This window comes from Oncorhynchus clarkii, chromosome 21, assembly GCF_045791955.1.
Source record: "Oncorhynchus clarkii lewisi isolate Uvic-CL-2024 chromosome 21, UVic_Ocla_1.0, whole genome shotgun sequence".
In the NCBI taxonomy this organism is placed as follows: domain Eukaryota; kingdom Metazoa; phylum Chordata; class Actinopteri; order Salmoniformes; family Salmonidae; genus Oncorhynchus; species Oncorhynchus clarkii.
Genome location: NC_092167.1, coordinates 18,088,444 through 18,106,347, shown reverse-complemented (window position 1 = coordinate 18,106,347; position 17,904 = coordinate 18,088,444). Strand labels below are relative to the sequence as shown.

At 43.3% G+C, this 17,904-nt stretch overlaps 1 protein-coding gene across 1 annotated transcript in view; it reads right to left on the bottom strand.

Annotated features, from left to right (window-relative positions):
* LOC139379348 (solute carrier organic anion transporter family member 1C1-like) overlaps positions 1 to 15,518 on the bottom strand; it is a 62,503-nt gene extending 46,985 nt beyond the window's left edge. The window contains exons 1-2 of the mRNA XM_071122156.1: positions 15,291 to 15,518; positions 2,990 to 3,153 (exon numbers count right to left, since the gene is read on the bottom strand). Coding sequence (XP_070978257.1) covers positions 2,990 to 3,139 — 150 coding nt within the window. The 5' untranslated portion in view covers positions 3,140 to 3,153; positions 15,291 to 15,518. The remainder of the gene's footprint in view (positions 1 to 2,989; positions 3,154 to 15,290) is intronic.
* Positions 15,519 to 17,904: the final 2,386 nt, after the last annotated feature.

Here is a 17,904-nt window from a genome sequence, read left to right as displayed (position 1 = left end):
CCCAGCTGCGACGCTGTCGCAGTTAGTGAACCGACTGTCTCACGGTTCCAGTCTACACTGCCGACCGCTCTGGCCTCCCGGCTACAGCCACTATTAGCTCTCCCCCTCTCAGGTCCAGCTGGCCCCTTTTCCACTGCTACAGCAGTGGCTCACTCTCTGTCAGTGACGACCTCTCTCCACCTCAGGACCAGCCAGTGCATGACTGTTTCTCCCACAGTGACACACCCTCCCTCTCCACCAGTGACAAACTCCATCTTCGCCTCTGGTCCCACTCGTTCTGTTACCGCTACCCTTGCAGTGCCTCACCTTCTCTGCCAGCGACGACTGCTCAGCCAGCTATATGTGCCTTCTGCTCCTGCTCCTCCAGCTGTGGCATTTGCCCCTATTCCTCACAGCTGTGACCTCTCAGTTCAGTGAGCCGATTGCCTCAATGTTCCAGTTTACACTGCTGTCCGCAGCCCAGCCCTACCCTCTTGCTCTCCATTCCCTCTTGACGGCAGACCTGGTTCTTCCTCCACCCAACACCCTCCATTCAATTCAATTTGCATCCAGTCTTTTCCTCACTTCGCCAGTAGATCCTACCGGCAGAGTCTCTCCCCCTCTCTCTACAAGTGAGGACCTCTCCTCAGCTCAGGTCCGTTCAGCCCTATGAATGCTGCTCCAGCAAAGGCTCACCCCCTCTCTGCCGACCACTCCCCACTTAAGGTCCCTCCGACTGCCTCCCTGGCCTTCTTGTAATTACAAAGGCATCATCTGCTCAGCTCACCCTTCTCGCCGCTAGGATTTGGATCACTACTCCATTGTTATGGATCTGGCCATTCGTTTTGGTGGCGCAACAATCTACGAATTCCATTGCCTGCTTTAGATTGCTACTGCCTCCAGGCTCCTGCAGTGATATGTCAGCACATACTCGGGGACTCTTGACAGGTCTGCGGGCGCCTCTTCACCACAGGTGTCCATCGCTGCGATCTCCGCGGTTGTGCATCCCACCCTGCCGGTATCCCGTCTGCCCCGACACCAGAGGCCCCTGACACATTCTGCGCACTGTCTCTGCTCCACTCCACCCCCTCTTCCTTCCTCTGGACAATGCTCGGCCTTGGCTTCCTCCTCTGTGGTGAGGGGAAAGCAGTCATCCCCCATGCTCCAACGACCTGGTTACTAAGTTTGCCTTCAGCACTCCAGTGGTGGCTCACCCCCTCTGCCCATGACAACTTCTCTTCAACGCTGGTCCCGTGACTGCCACCCCAGCAGTGCCTCACTTTCCCGCCATGAACTCCCACATCTCAGCCAGTTGCGTGCCAACTGATCTTGCAGCGATTCGCCCCCCGGTTTTACCAGCTGAGACCCTCTACTAGATGTGAACCAATTGCCTCTGTTCAATTATTCAGGTGCCGGCCACCGCCCGCCCTCATCACCAGCCAATCACTATTGACATCCTGTCTGACTGCATCCAGATGATGAGATTAAGTTCCGTCTCTTTCGCAGTCTCTCTACGCTGGGATTGAGGTTTATTTTTCACTTCCTGCGACGTTAGGAGTTTACATCCTACATTTCCTACCTACATCCCTTCTCAGCATGTCAGACATCCCCGTCCTTGACAAATATACCTTTAACATCAAACACAATAAACCAATCATTTTGACAGAACCACAACAGTGTACCTGATCCGGCTAACATCTACCCTCAGCCCTTACCAACCACTCACTTACTTCCAACAGCTCAGACAATCTCAACATGCCTCTCCCTCCGATTCACTGTTCATCACCAAATCTGGTTCCATTCCCATCTGAGACAAATACTATCACTGTATGGCTATCCGGCCGATCAATTCTCAGGACTTATCCTTCCATGTCGGAGCTGCATCCATGGCAACTTCGACATAGCATCCCAGACCATACAACTCCTTGCACGCTGGTCCTCTCAAGCCTCTCATTCCTACATCTGCTCTGACATCAACATCAGGAGAGCACACAACATGCTCATCTCTCAGAACATGCATTAACTCAAGCACTATTTTCCCAAACAGCCAACCAGCCAAAAAATAGTTTTTTTGCCTTGCCAAAGTTGCTTCTGGTTGCTCTTCTGGGGTCTAAGGTTGGGTCATTCCGTGGACATCTCGTCCAAACGCTGTACTACCTCAAATATATTGCCAACCATTCAGCACCTGCAGTCCAGAACAACTCACTTCCTGTCCAGGGTCTGACTCATTTGGAGTGCTTGTTTTGGGGATTGCATCACTACAGCAGGCTAAATACCATGGCCTGTTGTCTACAATCCAACCTTTACAGAGCCCCCCCCCCCCCCCCCCCCCCCCGGATTTTTTTTTTTTTTAATGTCATTTCAATGTCTGGTCCTTAAACTCGTGCAACCCCTCTCTTTTTCACCTGGTTCTGCATGCCATGGAAAAGTCCCATCCCAAATCGGAAAGAAAGGCTATCGAGGCCTAATGACATTAAACAACATGGTTAGCTAACAGGGTAGGAGAAACATGTAACATCCACACATGGTCTCACTGACTCACTTGGTCAAATGAGCTGGAACATCCCTTGTCAGGTGACAGAGTTCAGTGTGGCTGCTCTTCCTGCCACAATAGATATAGTATACCTAGGGAAAGTTCCAGGTAGAAGTTGCCCTATAGGATCAGCTTTAGCCCCCCACTAAATGCTAACCTTAACAGGAGCGGAGGCATGCAGAGAGGAGAGGTGGAGAGGGGGAAGGAGGCAGAGAGTAGAGGAGAGATAGGACTCCATTCAATCTGTATGGCTGAAGTGGTGCCAATTGCGTGATTAAAATGTAAAGGATATTTCCAATTGCGCCGACATGAATGCAGTCTCGGCTAATGCGGGAACATGGCCTTTATATTTATATCACGCTGTAACACTGAACTTCCGTAATACGGATTGAATAGAGCCCTTAAGCGAGTCAGAGAAAGTCAGAGGCAAAGAGAATCAGAGCGCAGCAGAGGGAGGCCTAGAGATTCTGATCGTACCTTGAGGCTGGAGCAGGAGGAGCGTTGCTCCCTCGTAGAGGAGCTGCCTCCATTCTCTGTTGTCCCTCTCTCCTTGGCCACCGGCTCCATCCTACACAGATGGCTCTCGTTTTCCTTGGGCAAAGTTCCCCTAATGAAATTTCTTGGCATTGATGCATGCAACCCTGCAAATAGATAATTCAAGCATGTGACCCAGATCTCTTCCTATCCAGAAAATAAGTGTGTTTGCAGCAGCATTGCTCCAGTCCGAAGGCTAGGAAGGCCAGTGGATTAAATTAGTTTGAAGAGTTTTTAGGACTGCAGTCCACGGGCAATAAATAAATAAAACAGTATTTTATTAGAAAAACAAGTGGTTTTAGTAGCATATCATAGATTAAGACTACATATTTTCAGATTTGACACACTTTGGGCAACAACAACCAAAAAATCTAAAAGGGGAGACTGCCTAAGTCCTAGAATCGTGCTCCTACTTCCAGGAATGTATTGATGAATCATTCATTCAACCAAAGAGCCTTATACATGAGAACTATGTGATCTAGACGCAACCTGTCCAGAACACCCACCCACCTCTCTCTCTAACACTCACTCACTTGCGCAGACGCTCTCTTTATCTTATCCATTTCCCCCTCTTTCTCTCTCCCGCACTCTCCCCTCCTTCTCCCCCTTCCCTGTCTCTCAGGCAGCCTACAACCTTATGAATAGTAAATAGCTTACCCTCATCACACTCAAATGATCCAATCCAGATAGAAATATACTGTAGCTGCAAGCAGCCATGCTGGGGATCAAGCTTTAGCCCTGCAGTGTAACCATCAGAACAAATTGGACACATCATTCTTGGATGAGCTACAATATACAGTGGGGAGAACAAGTATTTGATAACCTGCAAAATCGGCAGTGTTTCCTACTTACAAAGCATGTAGAGGTCTGTAATTTTTATCATAGGTACACTAACTGTGAGAGACGGAATCTAAAACAAATATCCAGAAAATCACATTGTATGATTAAGTAATTAATTTGCATTTTATTGCATGACATAAGTATTTGATCATCAACCAACCAGTAAGAATTCCGGATCTCACAGACCTGTTAGTTTTTCTTTAAGAAGCCCTCTTGTTCTCCACTCATTACCTGTATTAACTGCACCTGTTTGAACTTGTTACCTGTATAAAAGACACCTGTCCACACACTCAATCAAACAGACTCCAACCTCTCCACAATGGCCAAGAGAGCTGTGTCAGGGGTATATCAGGGGTACAATTGTAGACCTGCACAAGGCTTGGATGGGCTACAGGACAATAGGCAAGCAGCTTGGTGAGAAGGCAACAACTGTTGGCGCAATTATTAGAAAATGGAAGAAGTTCAAGATGACGTTCAATCACCCTCGGTCTGGGGCTCCATGCAAGACCTCACCTCGTGGGGTATCAATTAATCATGAGGAAGGTGAGGAATCAGCCCAGAACTACACAGCAGGACCTGGTCAATGACCTGAAAAGAGCTGGGACCACAGTCTCAAAGAAAACCATTAATAACACACTACGCCGTCATTGATTAAAATCCCGCAGCGCACGCAAGGTCCCCTTGCTCAAGTCAGCATACAGTGCCTTGCGAAAGTATTCGGCCCCCTTGAACTTTGCGACCTTTTTCCACATTTCAGGCTTCAAACATAAAGATATAAAACTGTATTTTTTTGTGAAGAATCAACAACAAGTTGGACACAATCATGAAGTGGAACGACATTTATTAGATATTTCAAACTTTTTTAACAAATCAAAAACTGAAAAATTGGGCGTGCAAAATTATTCAGCCCCCTTAAGTTAATACTTTGTAGCGCCACCTTTTGCTGCGATTACAGCTGTAAGTCGCTTGGGGTATGTCTCTATCAGTTTTGCACATCGAGAGACTGAAATTTTTTCCCATTCCTCCTTGCAAAACAGCTCGAGCTCAGTGAGGTTGGATGGAGAGCATTTGTGAACAGCAGTTTTCAGTTCTTTCCACAGATTCTCGATTGGATTCAGGTCTGGACTTTGACTTGGCCATTCTAACACCTGGATATGTTTATTTTTGAACCATTCCATTGTAGATTTTGCTTTATGTTTTGGATCATTGTCTTGTTGGAAGACAAATCTCCGTCCCAGTCTCAGGTCTTTTGCAGACTCCATCAGGTTTTCTTCCAGAATGGTCCTGTATTTGGCTCCATCCATCTTCCCATCAATTTTAACCATCTTCCCTGTCCCTGCTGAAGAAAAGCAGGCCCAAACCATGATGCTGCCACCACCATGTTTGACTCTGGGGATGGTGTGTTCAGCTGTGTTGCTTTTACGCCAAACATAACGTTTTGCATGGTTGCCAAAAAGTTCAATTTTGGTTTCATCTGACCAGAGCACCTTCTTCCACATGTTTGGTGTGTCTCCCAGGTGGCTTGTGGCAAACTTTAAACAACACTTTTTATGGATATCTTTCAGAAATGGCTTTCTTCTTGCCACTCTTCCATAAAGGCCAGATTTGTGCAATATACGACTGATTGTTGTCCTACGGACAGAGTCTCCCACCTCAGCTGTAGATCTCTGCAGTTCATCCAGAGTGATCATGGGCCTCTTGGCTGCATCTCTGATCAGTCTTCTCCTTGTATGAGCTGAAAGGTTAGAGGGACGGCCAGGTCTTGGTAGATTTGCAGTGGTCTGATACTCCTTCCATTTCAATATTATCGCTTGCACAGTGCTCCTTGGGATGTTTAAAGCTTGGGAAATCTTTTTGTATCCAAATCCGGCTTTAAACTTCTTCACAACAGTATCTCGGACCTGCCTGGTGTGTTCCTTGTTCTTCATGATGCTCTCTGCGCTTTTAACGGACCTCTGAGACTATCACAGTGCAGGTGCATTTATACGGAGACTTGATTACACACAGGTGGATTGTATTTATCATCATTAGTCATTTAGGTCAACATTGGATCATTCAGAGATCCTCACTGAACTTCTGGAGAGAGTTTGTTGCACTGAAAGTAAAGGGGCTGAATAATTTTGCACGCCCAATTTTTCAGTTTTTGATTTGTTAAAAAAGTTTGAAATATCCAATAAATGTCGTTCCACTTCATGATTGTGTCCCACTTGTTGTTGATTCTTCACAAAAAAATACAGTTTTATATCTTTATGTTTGAAGCCTGAAATGTGGCTAAAGGTCGCAAAGTTCAAGGGGGCCGAATACTTTCGCAAGGCACTGTATGTCCAGGCCCGTCTGAAGTTTGTCAATGACCATCTGGATGATCCAGAGGAGGAATGGGAGAAGGTCATGTGGTCCGATAAGACAAAAATAGAGCTTTTTGGACTAAACTCCACTCGCCGTGTTTGGAGGAAGAAGGATGAGTACAACCACAAGAACACCATCCCAACTGTGAAGCATGGAGGTGGAGACATCATTTGGCAAGGTAGCCAAGTGGTTAGAGCATTGGACTAGTAACTGGAAGGTTGCAAGTTCAAACCCCCGAGCTGACAAGGTACAAATCTGTCGTTCTGCCCCTGAACAGGCAGGATTTGTTCTTAACTGACTTGCCTAGGTAAATAAAGGTTAAAATATATATATATATATTTGGGGATGCTTTTCTGCAAAGGGGACAGGACAACTGCACCGTATTGAGGGGAGGATGGATGGGGCCATGTATCGCGAGATCTTGGCCAACAACCTCCTTCCCTCAGTAAGAGCATTGAAGATGGGTCGTGGCTGGATCTTCAAGCATGACAACGACCCGAAACACACAGCCAGGGCAACTAAGGAGTGGCTCCGTAAGAAGCATCTCAAAGGTTTCTGTACCAAATATTAAGTTCTGCTTTTCTGATGTATCAAATACTTATGTCATGCAACAAAATGCTAATTAATTATTTAAAAATCATACAATGTGATTTTCTGGATTTTTGTTTTAGATTCCGTCTCTCACAGTTGAAGTGTACCTATGATAAAAAATTACAGACCTTTACATGCTTTGTAAGTAGGAAAACCTGCAAAATCGGCAGTGTATCAAGTACTTGTTCACCACACTCTGTCTGTCTGTGTGTGTGTGTGTGTGTGTGTATGTATGTATGTATGTATGTATGTATGTATGTATGTATGTATGTATGTATGTATGTATGTATGTATGTATGTATGTATGTATGTATGTATATATACACATATACACATATACACATATACATACACACAAAAGTATGTGGGCACCCCTTCAAATTAGTGGATTCAGCTATTTCAGTCACACCCGTTGCTGACAGGTGTATAACATCGAGCACACAGCCATGCAATCTCCATAGACAAACATCTGGCAGTAGAATGGCCTTACTCAGTGACTTCCAGCATTGCACCGTCATGGGATGCCACCTTTCCAACAAGTCAGTTCGTCAAATTTCTGCCCTGCTAGAGCTACCCCGGGCAACTGTAAGTGCTGTTATTGTGAAGTGGAAACGTCTAGGAGCAGGTCAACCGCAAAGTGGTAGGCCACACAAGCTCACAAAGAGTAAAAATCATCTGTCCTCATTGCTACACTCACTACCGAGTTCCAAACTGGAAGCAATGTCAGCACAATAACTGTTCATCAGGAGCTTCATGAAATGGGTTTCCATGGCCGAGCAGCCTCACACAAGATCCTCATGTGCAATGCCAAGTGTTGGCTGGAGTGGTGTAAAGCTCGCCGCCATTGGACTCTGGAGCAGTGGAAACGTGTTCTCTGGAGTGATGAATAATACTTAACCATTTGGCAGTCCAACGGACTAAGCTGGGTTTTGCAGATGCCAGGAGAATGGTCATGTAGTGTACTTCTGTACTTCTTACCACGTTTCCCAAATAACAGAACTCAAAATCAAGCAAGATCATCTAATATGCTTTTGATATATTTTGGACCATTTAGTCTTCTACTCGAGAACCGCTTGACCGATCAGCACCAATATATTCCAAGACTATAGTCCAAACAAATCAAATCCAAGTTTATTTGTCACGTGCGCCGAATCCAAACAACATAGGCGTTTTAAGCCACCAACACCACCATGAGGCCAAACAGAACCAAACTCTACAGACTCACATCGCTGAGCATGTGTGCCAAAAATGTGTGCCAAATTCCATGACTTTGTCAAACAAATCAAGAGATATAAATATATGGTGGATCAGATTGTTCTTGCATATGTTGAGTCTTGACAGTGTTGGGTACATGTGTATCACGTTTTATTTCAATACGAATAACCATGTCTGATTTATATGCATGTATGTGTCAGGTCACACCCACTTGAATGTTTACTGGTCAGTACCTGCCATGTTGTTTGAGATGCTAGCCTGGGAACACATGCGTTGTGAGACCTTGGTCCATAGATGCCATGTGTCAAGCTGAATGTAGATTGGTCATTCGGTGCCAGAGGAGTAGCGTTTCAAGTGTATTTAATCAAAATCCAAATGGCGGAAAATTCTTCATGGCGGACCTTCTGGGCAAATTTGTTATTTGTGAGTAGAGGGACCTATGCACATCATTTCAGGAGTCTAGCTCAAACGGGTTGAGGGGCGTGAGCTTTCAAAGTTTGCATTTTAAAATGCTTGTTATAACGCCACCATGTGGCCAATTGGCCTGGCATTGCATGAGAGGGTGTGACCCTTACACATCATGCAAGGTTGCAACCTCCTGGGCCTGACGATCTCACAGGAATCTGCTTTTTATTCACAAATTCATCAGAAGAAGGGAGTTTATAATCAACGCAACAAATACAGTAATGTTTCACCCAGCTTCGCTGCTTGAACCCCTAATTAGAGTGGACCAAGTAATAACCCACCCTACCTCAGAGGAAAAGCACAATGCTGAAAGACTGATAACCAATTACTGTTGGGTCACTACAGCCATCCCACCTCACTCTGTGACCAAATACCACACATATTGCATCCTTAATGAAATCAAATAAGGCTTTCTATCATTATGTCTCATTATCTTGTCCATTATCTGGGATGTAACATGGTCATTATCTGATATTTACATTAGCTGATGAAAATTGACATGGGGCCGGGGAGCGAGAGCGAGACCTCCCCATTAGTCATGTGAGAGCGCTGTGCTGCATACAGCAGGGTAAGTAGCTGCAGGGTGTCACTCAGCAGGCGATCAGAGCCGAGTGTTGATTGCAAAAGGCTTGTCGCTCTCTGACTCACCTAGAGAACAAAACATTAACACAATAACAACAGCCGATAAGAAAACTAATTCACTGGTAAGGCCTACAGTGCTTACTTACTGTTCCTGATACAGACGTGGATAAACTGTCTGTATTTGAAGCCGTGGCCCACATTGAGTGAATTACTCAGGTTAGTCATGAAATGAAATCTTTCCAGCAGGGCTTTAATAAAGACAAACAATATTCTACTTGTTGAGCAGGAGGGAGAAGAGACGCCAGCACACCACGAGTGCAATGCTGGCTAGCCTGGAAGGTCATTCTCAAAGGAGGAAGATCATAGAGACAAACATAAATTGATTCACACCATGGTAACCTGTTACAGCTACCCTCCAATCCAATCTCTATCTGACTAACTACAGACCACAGAACTCCATAGACTGGAGCTCATGACTGCTTTACCAGATGGGCAGTTCCAGAACACTCCTGTCTCCAAGGATAAGCTTATTATATTCACCAATTTACTAGAGCCACAGTGTTGTTACAATATGATACATTAAGTCTGATTCCCGTTGAATGAAATCTTATTGAGTTATAGGAACTTGGACCTTTTTGACAATATTTCCGCATGGATCTCTGCATGCATAACACTGAGTCAGGATAAAACGCTGCGGATTATTCCCTTATCGACAAAGGAATCAGAATTAAACAGGATTAGTAGCCTAAATTCTTTAATCATGTTTGAGAAACCAGAACAGAAATGCTGCGGTTACTTATTTTCTTCACTGTAACTGGTACGGGGATTAATCAGTAACCTAGCTGTCATTATTACTCTCCTTGGGAAATAATCACATTGACCACCTATTGATTTTTTCCTGCAGATGAACAAACCTGCTATGTAAACCAAAAAGATGTAAGCACAACGTGTAGGGCACAACATGCGCTCATAAATCTTTCCATTTTATATATTTTTTTTTTATGCTGTTATAGGTCTTCCTTGTACAAGCATGGACATGGCAACGACTTTGTGTGCATTTGCTCACAACAAATTGGCCAGTGTTACCTAGTGTTGATTTTTCAGTAACATTTCTAGTGTTGATTCAGGAGTTAAATTAACTGTAAGAGTGTTATTTTACAGTAGTGTAAAATAACTCCAGTGTTGGTGTTAATAACTAGTGTTGAGTGTGAGAGTGTGATTGTGTCAGTTTTACTCTGTGGAGAGAAAAACGGTCTCATCAAAACCAAGCCCATCATCAGATTTTCCAGCACGCTATACTGCAGCTACACATTTTTGGGATTTTTTTTAGTATCTCGATTTTTGCATTTACAGTGATTGATTGATTGATTGGATTAATCTTATGCTACACAAAGATATCACATTTTTCTAAACTAATCCAATCAGATAGTTAGATTTATTGCTCCCATTACTGAAACAGTTGTTCCAGTTTCAATGTTTTAGGTAGTCTCATCACAATGTCCCTAAACTTAAGTCATTCTGAATGCAGGTTGTGGGAGAATAAAAATACCGACTGTTGGATGGCCTAACACGCTGACCAAACCAGACGAAAGCGTGCGCCGTCGCGCGCATGTTGATTTTGTAACTCCACACCAGACACGATAAGGACACGCAGGCTCAAATATCCAAACAAACTCTGAACCAATTATATTCATTTGGTGTTGCTAGCTAATTTGTCCTGTGATATAAACATTGGGTTGTTATTTTACCTGAAATGCACAGTTCACTCGAAAAGGCAAGGCACACTGGAAAATTATATTGGAGGCGTGGTTTAGTGGGGGTGTGGCTTTCAATTCTTTGTTTTTAGCCACCTGCGAATGGAAGTGTCGTACCAGTTTAAGTGGTCTATGGTTATGTTAATTGAAAGTTTGAGCATGTCCACCGCCAGTCCTAAAGTCTTTGTAAATGCTAACATAACAGCTTTTGGCATTAAAGATTTTTAAATATTATTGTAACGTCCTTAATCCAAAACTAGTGATCTTGCCAAGAGGTACGGACGGACCTCTTCATGTAACGGTTATAAATACTGCATAATGTACCCTCATTAATGCAAACTATATTCACTTCCTACTGTTAAAAAGACATATTGAGGTGTTATTGCTTTACACTAACAGTGTTAATTCCCTAACTGAGAAAGTGTAACAGCACTAAGCACAGTGTTAATTTAACACTGTAAAGTGTGGACTCGTACGGACATTTACCAATGTCAGTGTTGATTTAACACTGGGGAATTTGCTGAGCTGTAATGTCAGGGAAGCCCTGGCCATTACCATAAACTACTGTATTTAAACTCTTCCGAACGCATAATTTAGAAATCTCAGCAACAGCTCTACCGGTGCCGGTTATGTAACAGGTTCGTAATACCGATTTTACAAACTGAACATTTTGGACAGCAGAATAGTTTAAAGAGCAATTGGGAAAGAAGAAGATTGAGATTATGAGAAATTATGCCCAAACATATAGTGGTCCCTATAAGCTTGGGGCTGCTATTAATTTGACAGTATCTTACAGGCAAAATATTTAGGGATTTTCATATTACAGTACACATAATATAAATACAGTATCAAAACAAGTACTGTGTGATGACACACGGTACAATACTGTAAAATTGTCTGTATTATACAGTAAAAAAGTAAATGCTACCATAATTGGAATGAATGAATGGATGAATTAATAAAATGAATTGAGGGGAGAGGTTTGTATTTTACTGTAATTACAAGGGATTGGTGCAAGCAGGTTGGCTGCTTGATAAAGTGTTTACACATTACAACATATTAATGAATATTAGTTTTTTTAATATCACTTGCACTTGTAGATGCTTAAACTGGCACTGACTACACTGCAAAACAGACCAAAAGAACAAGGAAAAATGCTCAACCATTTATGGTTTAAGACTAAGACTTGCTGCCACTCTAATCTGCCCCCTATACAGTGCTTTGGAAAGCATTCACGCCCCTTGACTTTTTCCACATTGTGCTGTGTTACAGGCTGAATTTAAAATAAATTCCATTTAGATTTGTCACTGGCCTATACACAATAAATCAAATCGTATTTGTGAAATGCGCTGAATAAAACTGGTGTAGACCTTACCGTGAAATGCTTACTTACAAGCCCTTAACGAACAAAGCAAGTAAGAAAAATAGTAACACAATAAAATAACAATAACATGGCTACATAAAAGGAGTACTGGTACCGAGTCAATATGCAGGGGTTTGGGTTAGTCGAGCTAATTGAGGTAATATGTACAGTGCATTAAATTATTTTTTTTACTCTTCAATCTACAATCAATACCCCATACTGACATTTTTGCAAATGTATTAAAAATGTTCAACTGAATCACATCACATCACATTTGCATAAGTATTCAGACGCTTTACTCAGTACTTTGTTGAAGCACCTTTGGCAGTGATTACAGCCTCGATTCTTCTTGTGTATAACGCTACAAGCTTGGCACACTTGTATTTGGGGACTTTCTCCCATTCTTCTCTGCAGATCCTCTCAACTTCTGTCAGGTTGGATGGGGAGCGTCACTGCACGACTATTTTCTGGTCTCTCCAGAGATGTTCGATTGGTTCAAGTCTGGGCTCTGGCTGGGCCACTCAAGGACATTCAGAGACTTGTCCCGAAACCACTCCTGCGTTGTCTTGGCTGTGTGCTTAGGGTAGCTTAGCATCCGATTCATCGGACCACTTCCATATTGAGCTTCCACTTCCATACTGGTACTTCCTGATTGAGTTTTTGCTCGTAAGTAGGAATCAGGAGGATAAAGTTATGGTCAGATTTGCTAAATGGGCGATGGAGAGGAGAGCTTTGTACACATCTCTGTGTGTGGAGTAAAGGTGATCTAGTGTTCGTTTTCCTCAGTTGCACATGTGACATGCTGGTAGAAATTCAGAATTAAAGTGCATTAAAGTCCCCGGCCACAAGAACCGCCACCTTTGGATAAGCATTTTCTTGTTTGCTTATGGCCTTATACAGCTCGTTGAGTGGGGTCTTAGTGCCAGCATCGATTTGTGGTGGTAAATAGACAACTACGAAGAATATAGATGAAAACTCTTTTGGTAAATAGTGTGGTCTACAGATTATCGTGAGGTACTCGAACGCAGGAGAGAAAAACCTTTAGACCTAGAGATTGCGCACCAGCTGTTGTTGATAAAGAGACACACACCACCACCCCCCTGATCTTACACCTGATCTGCTATTCTGTCTAGCTGATCCACAGAAAACCCAGCTAACTGTATATTATCAATGTCCTTGCTCAGCCACAACTCGTGAAATATAGGATATTACAGTTTTTAATGTCCTGCTGATAGGATAGTCTCAAATGAGCTCATCCAGTTTATTCTCCAGTGATTGCACGTTTGCCAGTAGAACGGAGGTAAAGGCGAATAATCCACTCCCCGACGCAGTCAGCTCTTCATACGATTGACGGGGATTTGAGCCTGGTCCCGGGAAGAGCCGTATATCCTTCGCATCAGACTCATTAAAGAAAAAAAATCATTGTCCAATTCAAAAATGTTTTCTTTCTTTCTTCTTTCTTTTTTACCCCTTTTTCTCCCCAATTTCGTGGTATCCAATTGTTGTAGTAGCTACTATCTTGTCTCATCGCTACAACTCCCGTACGGGCTCGGGAGAGACGAAGGTTGAATGTCCTCCGATACACAACCCAACCAGCCGCACTGCTTCTTAACACAGCGCACATCCAACCCGGAAGCCAGCCCCAATGTGTCGGAGGCTACACCGTGCACTGCGCCCGGCCCGCCACAGGAGTCGCTGGTGCGCGATGAGACAAGGACATCCCTACCGACCAAGCCCTCCCTAACCCGGACGACGCTAGGCCAATTGTGCGTCGCCCCACGGACCTCCCGGTCGCGGCCGGTTACGACAGAGCCTGGGCGCGAACCCAGGGACTCTGATGGCACAGCTGGCGCTGTACTGCAGCCCTTAACCACTGCGCCACCCGGGAGGCCCCATTGTCCAATTCTAAGTGAGTAATCACTGTTCTGATGTAGTAAACAAATGGCGGAAACATTATGTACCAAAAAAAAAGTTCAAAACAGTGCCAAAAAAAATAAAAATTGAACACACAAAATAGCACAATTGGTCAGGAGCCCATAAAATGGTGGCCATCCCCTCCGGCACCAATGTTAACTGACACCAGTTTTGACTTAAAGTGGCTTGAAAATCTATGGCAAGACTTGAAAATGGCTGTTTAGCAATGATCAACAACCAACTTGACAGAGCTTGAAGAATATTAAAAAAAATGAAAATATTGTACAATCTAGGTGTGCAAAGTTTAGAGATTTACCCAGTAAGACTCACAGCTGTAATTGCTGCCAAAAGTGATTCTAACATGCATTGAATACTTATGTAAGCAATATATTAGTGTTTTATTTTTAATACATTTTTTACAAATGTTAGCATTTTTTTTCCACTTTGAAATGACAGAATATTTGGTGTGGATCATTGACCAAAAAAAATAAAAAATCACAATTAAATACATTTCTAAGGGTGTGAATCTAAGGGTGTGAATACTTTCTGAAGGCACTGTACATTTTGAATTGATAAAGCACTTTAAATACATAAGAGTTAAATTGTTGCAGCATCCTCACCCAAGAGTGCAACAAATATAGTCTTACAAAGCACACCTCAAAATATGTTAATGAGCCAAGCGCTCTAACCACTAGGCTACCTGCTGCCATATATGGTAGGGCACTGTATTCGGTGGGGTGTAATTACAGTACCATTCGAAATACAGCAATCTCCCACAATGCACCATCATTTACAGTATGCTGCACAGTGAAAAATATCAGATTTTTTTACTGTTGATAATACCTCAAATTACTGTATAAATGATAGTTTTCTGTTACAGTGTAGGTAGGCAGGTTCCTCACTTAAATTCACTGTGAATCTTTGATGCATAAAAAGCTAAAATTACATGATTTGTGATGGGTACGAGTCATAGCTTTCCAAACACTGAATTCAAAAAACACTCAGACTGCAAGTAGCCTAAATAAATAAACGCTAACTAAAATATAGTTGTCTTCCTGGTCGACCTATCTGACAGCTTCGGTCTAGTCCAGCTGTGATGCTCAGTATAAGTAAAGCGTTACTACAAAAGCTATCAAACACTTGTGTAGGAGAAAAAAAATGTTGAGTCACTTACCAAGTCGACCATGAAACAATCGCCCTATATTTCCCAATGTGGTAATACAACAACCTATGACAAAAAACGCGCGTAATATTCCCGGTGGCAGAGAGTTTGGACAGCGCAGTGCGCGGCAGATGTCTCGAGCTCAGGGGAAACTTATCATATGAATGAAGGGCAGTAAAGCCACCGGTTATTAAAGGTCATAGAATAAGGTATTTCTCAAAAGTTCTTCTTCCCGCCTCTTGTCATCATCACAGTGCCAATTATCTCAATATTTGACCTCTATCAGACCGAGTTTTCACAACATTCTCGCTGAGAAATTAAACAGTTTGGAACCTAAATCTGTTTGTGCAACCCTACACTGATTGTAGAATTTAGCTCACGCACGTGATAACACTTGAAAGAGAGAGGAGAGCGCGGCATGGTGATATATGTTTCCTAGTTCCAGAATTGATTCGCTCCAACGCAAAGCTTCTCGATGGACAAAAAGGCTAACGAAAATAAAACACCGTGCCGGGGTTATGTTGTTTTGAATTTGTTAACCGTTATTAGGTTGTGATTGAAAAGAGGTAAAGTCGTTCATTTTCAAAGGGGCGTTGCGGTGTTGGGCATGATCTTTTCACACAAATGTAATACCAAAACATGTTCTAAGAATCCTAAATCATGTCAGACACTATTTAGCATGTGACGTCTGCAATGCAAGTTTGATGTCAGTGAGAGAAACAATAAGGCAAACAGATGTTATTGTGTGTAGAATTGTTACATAGAATTGTGACATAACAAGGCATAATACACCATAACAATTCTACTTATTATAATCTGGGTGGTTTGAGCCCTGAATGCTGATTGGCTGACAGCCATGGTATATTTAAGCAATAAGGCACAGGGGTGTGGTATATGGCCAATATACCATGGCTAAGGGCTGTTCTTAGGCATGATGCTTTGGCCATATACCACAAACCCCTGAGGTTGTAATCAGTAATGTAACTTTTGGATTACCCAAACTCAAGTAACGCAATCTGATTACTTTGTTAGTTTTGGATTACTTTCCCATTAAGAATCAGTATCACCTTTATTCGCCAAGTACATTTACATACACTCAGAATTTTACTTGGTGACATGGTGCTGCTAGTGATAGACAACATTTAGAGACATACAATTGTCCGGTATATGTCTCATCCCAAATCCTGATATTACCAGCTTCTGACCACTAGATGATGCTGTTCCTGCTATTATCCCCCAACGTTAAAGGGATAGTTCCCCCACATTATGAAATGACATTGGTTTCCTTGCCATGTAAGCAGTCTATTGACAAGTGTATGGCAACAACCCATGCTTTGGTTTTGTTGGCCACTATTTCAAATGCTAACGTTTTAGCATTTGTGGCACAAATCCAATACAAGTCAATGGTACCTACAGTGCCTTCGGGAAGTATTCAGACCTCATGACCTTTTCCACATTTTATTAGGTTACAGCCTTATTGTAAAATGTATAAAATACCCCCCCCTCATTGATCTACAGACAACACCCCATAATGACAAAGCCAAAAACAAGTTTTTAGACATTTTTGCTCATTCATAAAAAATTAAAACTGAAATATCATATTTAGATAAGTATTCAGACCCTTTACTCAGTACCTTGTTGAAGCACCTTTGGCAGCGATTACTGCTGTGAGGCTTCTTGGGTATGACTCTACAAGCTTGGCACACCTGTATTTGGGGAGTTTCTCCCATTCTTCTCTGCAGATCCTCTCAAGCTCTGTCAGGTTGGATGGGGAGCGTTGCTGCACAGCTATTTTCAGGACTCTCCAGAAATGTTTGATCAGGTTCAAGGCCGGGCTCTGGCTGGGCCACTCAAGGACATTCAGAGACTTGTCCCGAAGCCACTCCTGTGTTGTCTTGGCTGTGTGTTTAGGTTAGTTGTCCTGTTGGAAGGTGAACCTTTGCCCCCAGTGTGTGGTCCTGAGCACTCTGGATGAGGTTTTCATTAAGGATCTCTCTGTACTTTGCTCTGTTAATCTTTCCCTCGATCCTGACTAGTCTCCCAGTCCGCTGAAAACATCCCCACAGCATGATGCTGCCACCACTATGCTTCACCGTAGAGATGGTGCCAGGTTTCCTCCAGACGTGACGCTTAGCATTCAGGCCAAAGAGTTCAATCTTGGTTTCAATCTTGTTTTGCATGGTCTGAGAATATTTAGGTGCTTTTTGGCAAACTCCAAGCGGACTGTCATGTGCCTTTTACTGAGGAGTGGCTTCCGTCTGGCCACTCTACCATAAAGGCCTGATTGGTGGAGTGCTGCAGAGATTGTTGTCCTTTTGGAAGGTTCTCCCATCTCCACAGAGGAACTCTAGAGCTCTGTCAGAGTGACCATCGGGTTCTTGGTCACCTCCCTAACCAAGGCCCTTCTCCCCCGATTGCTCAGTTTGTGTCTTGATGGTTCCATTTAAGAATGATGGAGGCAACTGTGTTCTTGGGGACCTTCAATGCTGCAGAAATGTTTTGGTACCCTTCCCCAGATCTGTGCCTCGACACAATCCTTTGTTGGAGCTCTAAGGACAATTCCTTTGACCTCATGGCTTGGTTTTTGCTCTGACAGGCACTGTCAACAGTGGGACCTTATATAGAC